This window comes from Microtus oregoni, unplaced genomic scaffold (genome assembly GCF_018167655.1).
Source record: "Microtus oregoni isolate MIOR12 unplaced genomic scaffold, Mior012 000186F_ref0000110, whole genome shotgun sequence".
In the NCBI taxonomy this organism is placed as follows: Eukaryota; Metazoa; Chordata; class Mammalia; order Rodentia; family Cricetidae; genus Microtus; species Microtus oregoni.
Window position 1 is genome coordinate 113,647 of NW_024544844.1, and position 9,200 is coordinate 122,846.

A 9,200-nucleotide genomic window follows, 5' to 3' on the forward strand; every position below is an offset into this window, starting at 1 on the left:
TTATCCTTAAAAAGATGTCAAAAAAACATGGTGTCAGCTCACATGTAGTCGAATGAAACAAGAAGCCTTCGCTCTGTACCAGAATCAGCACAAATGGATCCAATACCTTAATGGGAGATCTGGAACCTAGTAAAGGAAAACATGGGGGAGGGGCAGAAATGTTTAAACACGTGCAAGTTTCCTGGATAGAACTCCTAGTCCACTTTTTAAAATTTAGTCTCAAGTGAGTTCTTAGGAAAGGGGCAGAAGGCAGCCATTTTCTTTGACAAAAACACAGAAATGGGCTCTAACCCAAATGCTCACACTGTTCCCTTCTGACCGCTTGTGAGCCAGGCTGCTACCTTCGGAATTACTCTCGGCACTACAGTCTTCAAGGCTCCCACTAATGTCTGCTTACGGCATCCCACCTCTTTTCCAGTCCCAAGTTTCAGTGCTCCCGCATTCCTCTAAGAAAAAACATGGCTGTGTTCTACACAGCAATCTGGGATAACACACCATGGCCAGAAGCGACTTACAGACTGAAGGGTTTATTTAGGCCCACGGTTCCAGAGAGAGAAACAATCGGCATAGCAGGGATGCACGGCAGCAAGCAGCAGACATGACAGCTGGAGCAGGAAGCTGAGCACGCACATCCTCAACTGCAGGCAGGAAGCAGAGAGAGCAACTGGAGGTGGGGTGAGACCAGAAACAATCAAAGCCCACCCCTAGTGACATACCACCTCCAGCAAGACCGCACTTCCTAAACCTCCCCCAAACAGCACTGCCAACAGAGAACCGAGTATTCAAATACATGAGCCTATAAGGGACATTCTTTCTTAAACCATCATAAAGTTAATTTAATATGAATTGGAGATAGCAGAAATTTCCTAGCAGGGCACTCCCCTGATTGAGACAAGTAGTTCAGCGCACTGGGCAAACTAATGCTGCGCTAGCAAATAGCCCTAATTTGAAACGTTGAAAAATATTAGATGCTAACAACTGTAAAGTACCTAGAAATTTGAAAGAAACGTTACCGTATGTTTTTATCTACTGGTGGTTCTGTGTGGCAGGTGGTCACTGTGTCGCTCAGGCTGTCCTCAAACTCGTTGTGACCTTGAAGAACTGACCTTGAACACATAATCTTCTTGCCTCAGTTTACATTGCAAGCCGGTGTCACAACGCTGGGTTCACATCTACTATTGTAAAAGAGTTAGACTCTGGTGTCCCCAACCTCCTGAAGGATAGGATTCTCAGTGAACTGCAAAGAAATAATTTCTAAAATAGACTTTTAAGCATTATGACATTTTCTCTGAACGTTATGTGCGAGAGATTGTGTGTGTGTGTGTGTGTGTCTGAATGTGTGTGTTGTATTTGTAAATATAATACACACACACATACATAGATATTGGTCAATTACTAAAATTACTTTGACAGTAATATAGCGTTACATTTTTAAAAAATGACTGCCAAGAGCTGGACGTGGTGGCTTACATTTATAATTTTAACACTAAGGGTACTGAAGCAGGCTGATCACCACAAGCTCAAGGCCAGCCTAGGTTACACAGTGGGGCCAACATGGCTAGGGGGACATTCTCCATAGAGTGACTGCTAAGGTATAATTTTTACCAAGTACTAGACTGGCCTGATTGTTGTACAAAATTTAGTACACACAAAAAAGGAGGATCTCTTAATGCCAAAAGATGAAACCAAACAGCCACTGACATTTACGATTAAACGGCTGTGTTCATGGCTGCACGGGGTTCCTTGTGGATCAGGTTAGCTGATGCATGGCAAGCTAAAATCTTTCTCTCAAGAGGGTGCTCTGATGATGCACAATAGAGCCCTGCTGTTAGCAATCTAACACCGTCAGTAACGATCTAATACACTGAGACAGGAGTGTCATGGGCACAAAAAGAAAAGGACCACGGAGAAGGAGACACTGGCTTTACACAAAGAAACAGACCATGGAAAAAACGCTGCATTGCCTGAGCATAGGCCCAGGGTGCTGCAGCCACAGTGCTTACATCCATCAGCCTGCACATGAGGGCTAGTAAGGGAGTTTCTTACTCCAAATATAGGGCTGTGCCTTAAAGAAGCCGGCTCTGCACACCACTGGGAAGATCTTTACACTAAGCCACTACCTACTTACGAGACAGAAAGCTCTCCAGCAGTTGACCGTTCTGAGGGTCAGCAAGTCATTCTTCTGGCAACAAATCTAACTACCATGAATTTGTTTGGAGAACAGATTCTAATGAACCCTAAGCCACGAGGAATAGACTCCTCATTTCCCACGTCAAGTCCTTTGTTTCGGTTAATGACACATAGCCCCAATTCAATAATTGACCTTTGCAGTAGTTGTCTCCATTATTGTGTCTTGCACCCTAAATTTCACAGTGAATGATACCAAAGCGTGTTAAAGATGATGGAGTGGATAAGAGTCTATTCAAAATATATAGTCTGAAACCTTAGGGATACATGTGATTTGGCTGGGCTCAACACTATAGGACCTAATGGAAGACCAAAAAAAAAGATAATCTTCATTTTCAAATAATAACTGGGTAAGTAGAAAAGAACTCCTTTACTAATTGAACTTAGACAATGAAAACACAGTTAACTGGGAAGGGCACTAAGGGTTTTTTTTTCCATAGTAAAGTTTTCCTTTAATACAAACCTGTGTGGCCGGGCGGTGGTGGCGCACGCCTTTAATCCCAGCACTCGGGAGGCAGAGGCAGGCGGATCTCTGTGAGTTCGAGACCAGCCTGGTCTACAGAGCTAGTTCCAGGACAGGCTCCAAAGCCACAGAGAAACCCTGTCTCGAAAAACCAAAAAAAAAAAAAAAAAAAAAAAAAAAAAAAAAAAAAAAAAAAAAAAAAAAAAAAAAACCTGTGTGGTTTTGACCAATTCCTCATTTCAAACAGTGGAATTTTTCTTAAGGCCAAGTAATAATGTATTCAATTCTTGGGAAAAAAACTAATGAAACTATATTGTATATAAATTCAAGCATTATTCAAACACATTTCAAATCTTGCAGTTTCGAATGGAACACTTTATTTACATGTTAGAGATCTTCATTAACATATACACAGTGACACACTGATTGTTCTGCTCAGAACAAATGATGTCTAGATATCCCGAAGGGAAATTGAAAATGTAAAATATATTATTTTTAGTATTGTAGGCAGTCACATACACGTCACTTACAAAGCTATTACTGATCTGTCCAAGGAAGCAGAGTGGCGTGGAGGGAGGACTGGAGGATGCATTCAAGAGAGACAGAACTGAGATCTCAACATGAGAAAGCTGACAAAACATGGATTTTTGCTGTGAAACTGCTCTTCAAAACAGGGACAAAAGTCTATCAATGGGCAGTAAATTGCAGTCCATCTGTCGCACATTACGGGTGCAGAGGCATCAATGAAATCGCTTAGTCCTTCTCTGGGACCAGTTTCAGAACTTTGCCAATTGCGATTGTCTTACCCTCATCTCTCAGAGTAAAACGACCCATCTGAGGAAAATCTTTAAATGTCTCCAGGCAGATAGTTCCTGCTGTCCTTAGTCGGACAATGCACACTTGATCTTGTTTCACAAAGCGGGGCCGGGTCTTACTTTTTTCTCCTGACTTCTTGTCTATCAAGGAGATTAAGGCTGTTATCTCGACCTCCTCGATACAAGTGTGAATGTGCAGCACAGCGTTGTAACCAGGGCAGATGATGAATTTGTGCTCAATAATCACAATCTGAACATCAAAGGTGCGCCCAGAGTGGCAAAGATTACTGGGTTCACAAAGGATGAAGCCTGGAAGAATCTCCTCTTCTTCGATTCCTTTCAGTCTGATTTTGATGTTTTCCCCCGGGGCTACAAAATCAGTTTCAGCATCATCAGAGACTATTCCTAGAACTTCCACATTGTGCTTGTTTGGCATCATCACGAGCTGCTGCCCTTTAAAAATGGATCCTGACTCCAGCTTTCCCAGGACCACAGTGCCCATATCCTTGTACTTATCCACAATTGGCAACCTGATTGGCCCATCAACCGATCTGTTGAAGTTTGGCAAACTATCCAAATATGGAATAAATGGTAAGCCAGTGTACCAAGGGCAGAAAGCTGACTGCTCTTTAATATTTGCTCCTGTCAGTCCTGAGCAGGGCATAAAGTGAATGTCCTTTTTAGGGCTGAAGCCAACTTTTTTCAAAAAGGGCACCAGTTTTTCTTTGCATTCTTCATATCGCTCACTGCTCCAGTCTACCGTGGGGTCATCCATCTTATTAATAAGCACGATTAGGTATTTGACCCCTGCTGTTTTTGCCAGCATCGCATGCTCTCTGGTCTGTCCACCTTTCTCAAATCCAGTTTCAAATTCTCCTTTCCTGGCAGAGATGACCAGCACAGCCAAGTCAGCTTGAGAAGCACCACCAATCATATTCGGGACAAAACTCTTGTGGCCAGGGGCATCTAAAATTGTGAAATGTTTCTTTTCTGTTTCAAAATATGCACGCCCCACTTCCACTGTCTTACCCTTGTCTCGTTCCTCCTGATTGGTGTCTAAGGCCCAGGACAGATACCAAGTCTCTCTGTTCTTCTCCTTAGCTTCTCTTTCGTATTTCTCCAGTGTCCTTCGGTCAACCATTCCAGTCAAAAACATTATTTGCCCTCCAATGGTTGACTTGCCAGCATCTACATGTCCAATGAACACCACATTTACGTGTTCTTTCTTAGGAGCACCTGATGGTATGACCACAGATTTTGACTTCCTCATTTCCTCTTTCTCCTCCACCATTTCCTTGCCACTTTCTTCTGGGGGCCCTGCATCTCCCAAAGAACCCTCGGGCTTTGCTTCACTTAGTTCTTTAAGCTCCCACGATTCTTCCAGGGCCATCTCCACCTCTCCATTTTCTACAACAGGTTCTGAAAGTTCCATGCTTACAACCGAACTGGAACCTTCCCACGACACGAAAGGTCCATCTTTGGGAGGTTCCACAGGTGCTCCCCATCCCAGCCTTTTACCTTGAGGGTCTGCGGCGCTGGTGCAGGTTTCGTAGCTGCTGGAGGCTGTGGGGGCGGGCAGCTGGGCCGATCGCGGCAGGAAGCTGGGCACGAACTCCGCGGCTCTTGCGCTAGGCACGAAAGGTTTGGCGTTGATGTTGAGCTGACTGCTGAAGGCCATGCTGAGATGCTGGCGCTGGGCCTCCGCTTCCGCTGCCTCGGCCACTGTCGTGGCCGCAGAGGCGATTCCATCCCCACTCGGAGGCGAACCCGGGGCTTCCATGTCCACCTGATCCCAGCAGTCGGGAGCTGAGTCGCTGCTGCTGCCGAGATCCATGGTCTGAGCAGCCGGGGTGAGGCGGAGAAGGAGGGAGGTAGGCAGGTCAGAACGAGCCTGGTCCACCGATGGTGGCAAGGTGGAACAGCCAAGGGCCACGGGATAGCTACGCGAACCTCAGCGGCGCGGAGGCAGCAAAGCGCAGATGCTGCATCCACAGCTGCGGCGGCGGCAGATATGGCCTCTCAAAGCTCCTGTGTGTAAGCGAATCTCCTCCCCCAAATCCCAATCACTTCCGACTCCTCCACCCCTGACCCAACGCCTGTGGTGAATTGACCCCTCACTGCCATCCGTAGGTTTGTCCCCTTTAATTCTCAGACAGAGGCTAAGTCCATAAGTACAGTTTTTAAAATGAGATTTCCTATTTACTTTGGTTCATACTGGGAGAATGATTTGACCACATCCCAATGATTAAACCTTAGCTACACACCTGACTTCAAATTCTACTAAAATTTTCACATAAAACGAAAACCCCTATTGAATAAATGGAGGCAAAATGAGCGACCCAAGGTTGGGGGGCGGGGGAGAATAAGTGATGCTTAGCCGGGGATTTAAGAGATGTATAGATAGTGATTGCAACTTAAGATCACTTATTAATTTGAAATCTAGAGGCTGCTTCGGTCCCACTGGTGCCCTATCGGCTTTCATTTTAAGGATGGGGTTAAAGATATTTTTAAATTTCCAAAGAAGGCGGTGTTTAGACGACGCGTTCTGGTACCTGGACCGCAGCTGGCAGGTGCACTAAGGCATCTGCCCTATTCACCGGGACTTCTCCAAGAGTATACTCTAGAATCTCAGGCCACGATCTTTCACCTTCATTCGGAGAGCCTGAAACCAGAACTGGGTTTACAGTAAGAATCAATGAAGCTGTGATGATTAAAGAAGCCATGGCTGTAAGCTCAGTTAAAGCAACTACGACCTCTGAGGTGGAAAAATAGCCTTAAGGCTCTAATCAATAGACTCTCACCATCAGACAAAGTTGACATTTTATCTAAAACCCGGATGGCATTGTTTGTAAATTATCTCATAGCAAACAGAGAGGGGAAGCAGGGGACAATACAATTTGCATTTTCTAGGTGGAGAATTTGTTTTTAAATCAACCCAACAACAAAGTACGATGTTACAAAGCAAGTGAATGCCTGGTGATTTGAGAACTGTGTTCCATACACTATGGGAATATCAGGGCCCTTGATATTGTTCAATTTAGGGCTGCCACAGCTGTATGCCGTTCCCAGGATTTTAGATAGCCCTTCATTCTTCTTCCTTAGGTAATGATCTATTTATTTCTTTTATTGTGAAATAAAGGGAATGAATAGGAAAAACAGAGTTGACGTGTAAAGATGGGCTTCTGGACAATACCCCAGGTATGTGCTGGGACATTTGGTGAACCTAGGATAGGTATCTTTAAATGGGGTTAGGAGAATCTGTCAAAGTTCAGGAGGCTGTTCTCACATAAAGCAATTTATTCAAATAAACATGACAGATTCAGACTTTTGCCTTCTTCTGCGTCAACTGAATTAATCATAAAATCTTATCAAAATTGTTGCTTGGGGTATCTTGTAGAGAACAGAGGGTGTTCTGCTTTTATAACTTTAAAGGAGAAAGGAGGAATAGTGGATAGATGTCCTTTATAATCTGTCATTTATAGGATTCAGAAATGCAAGAAGCAAGCCAGAGAGACAGACAGAGACAGGCAGAGAAACGGACAGAGATTCACTTCTCTGTAGCAGAATAACTGACTTTGGACAAGACTTGTCCAGTCTCTGCATAGAACTTTACAGGGTTCATCACTAAATCAAAGCTTTTCCCCACTATATTTTAAGTGTAAATGATATTTATACATTATAATAAATTCAATATTTCCCCTTTAAAGCATTTTATTATAAAATATAGCATTAAATTAATTACATAAAGCCAGGCAATAATGAAGAATGCCTTTCATCCAAGCACTCAGGAGGCAGAGGCAGATGAATCTCTGTGAGTTTGAGGCCAGCCTGGTCTACAAAATGAGTTCCAGGCCAGCCAGCAGGGCTACCTACATGGGGAAACTTTATCCCCCCTCCAAAAGATAAGTACACAAAACAAAATTATGCCTATTTTCTTATAAAAAGACAAAAACACATTTGGGCATGGGCACCCAATAGTCAGCTGTTCACTGAATTTTGACCTAAGGCTCTGGGAACATCCAGAAGGAGAAACAGGAAGATTTTAAATACCACAATTTTGCTTTAGGATAGTGTCTTCTACATATGACAGAGAAACCACATTCAGGAAATCTCAGCGAGATGCCTAAAGAAGACCTACACTAGCTGGCATACCAATGTTAATAGGAAAATTTTCATAAGGCTCTCTCTAGAACTGCGGTTCTGAACTTATGGGTCGCAACCCCTCTGGCAAACCTCCATCTCCCAAAATATTTACATTATGATTCATAGCAGTGGTAAAAATTACAGTTAGGACATAGCAATGAAAATAATTTTGTGCTTGGAGTCAGCACAACATGAGGAACTGTATTAAAGGGTCGCAGCATTAGGAAGGTTGAGAACACTGCCCTAGAAGAGCTCCAGGCAGTTAATGGCTGCTGAGAGAGGTCAAATCAGTCTTTTCCAAGGGTGAGACCCATGATAGGTTATCCTGTCTGAAGTGGTCAACCCTGAACACGTATACACATGAACAACACCAAATGAACTCAGCAGATTGTGTTTGTATATACATGTTATATGTGTGTGATAATGGTAATTAGAGAAGACATCATGAATTTGAGAGTGAGGGGAAGGGACATAAGATGCATTTGGGGAGGCAACGAAAGGGGAAATAATGAAAGTACAATACTCATGTGTGAAAGTCTCAAAAGATTTAAAACGCAAATAAAGAAACAAAAAATATTACCTTATAAATATTTTGTAAAACGGAAACACACCTATAACCAACATATAAGTCAATAAATGTAAATTTGTACCAGATGTTGTGGTACACATATGTAATTTGAGGATTTGAGAACTGGAAACAGGAGAATCAGAAGTTCAAGGTCAGTTAGGTACCTAGCTGGGTAGAGGGACTGGGTAGAGGAAGGGGTCTTCTAAGAAAGGGAAAATGGAATATTAGTGTTATAAAGAGATAAGGAGCCAGAGGGGTCAAGGGCACCAGGAGAAATGGAATCAACTCCACAAGAAAACCTACAACTAACCTGGTCTCGTAGGGGCTCACAGAGACTGAATTGACAGTCACAGGGCCTTATGGGTCCGAACTAGGTCCTCTGCACATAAGTTATGTTGATGTAGCTTGGTGTTCTTGTGGGACTTCTAACCTTGGGGGTGAGGGCTGTCTCTGACTCTTTTACCTACTTGTGGGGCCCTCTTCCTCCTACTGGGTCACCTCACCTGCAGCCTTGATATGAGGGTTTGTGCCTAGTCTTGTTGCAACATGTTCAGTCGATATCCCTGGGAGGCCAGCTCTTTTCTGAAGAGAAATGGAGAAGAAGTGGATCTGGGGGAAAAAGGAGGAGTGGGAACTGAGAGGAGTGGAGGGAGGGGAAATTATTATCAGGATATAATGTATGAGAGAAGAATGAATAAAAATAATAATAGTAATAAAAATAAAACAAAAGTATTTTAATTTTAAAAATAAAAATGTATTTAAATAATCCGCTATCTGAAGCATCTCAATAGCAAGTTCTGGTATACCCTTTCAGCTCCTGTGCACAAGTAACATGTTCCTGGTTTATGATATGTCTCATAATTTTTGAATAATGTATTCTTTTTTGTGATGACTCTCATTTATGGTATCTGACTTTGTTGATATCATTCCCTGCTCTTAGGATCGACTAACTGCTGGCAGATTTGTGAAGCCTTCAGCACTTAGGTTGGTGCCAAAACAATGAATATTCATTTGAAATAGAAAT

At 43.2% G+C, this 9,200-nt stretch overlaps 1 protein-coding gene across 1 annotated transcript; it reads right to left on the reverse strand.

Moving 5' to 3' along the window:
• Positions 1-3,377: 3,377 nt before the first annotated feature.
• LOC121445413 (eukaryotic peptide chain release factor GTP-binding subunit ERF3B-like) lies at positions 3,378-5,369 on the reverse strand. Its single transcript, XM_041647552.1, has one exon. The coding sequence runs from the start codon at positions 5,297-5,299 to the stop codon at positions 3,404-3,406; it is 1,896 nt and encodes a 631-aa protein (XP_041503486.1). The 5' UTR covers positions 5,300-5,369; the 3' UTR covers positions 3,378-3,403.
• Between the last annotated feature and the right edge of the window lie 3,831 nt (positions 5,370-9,200).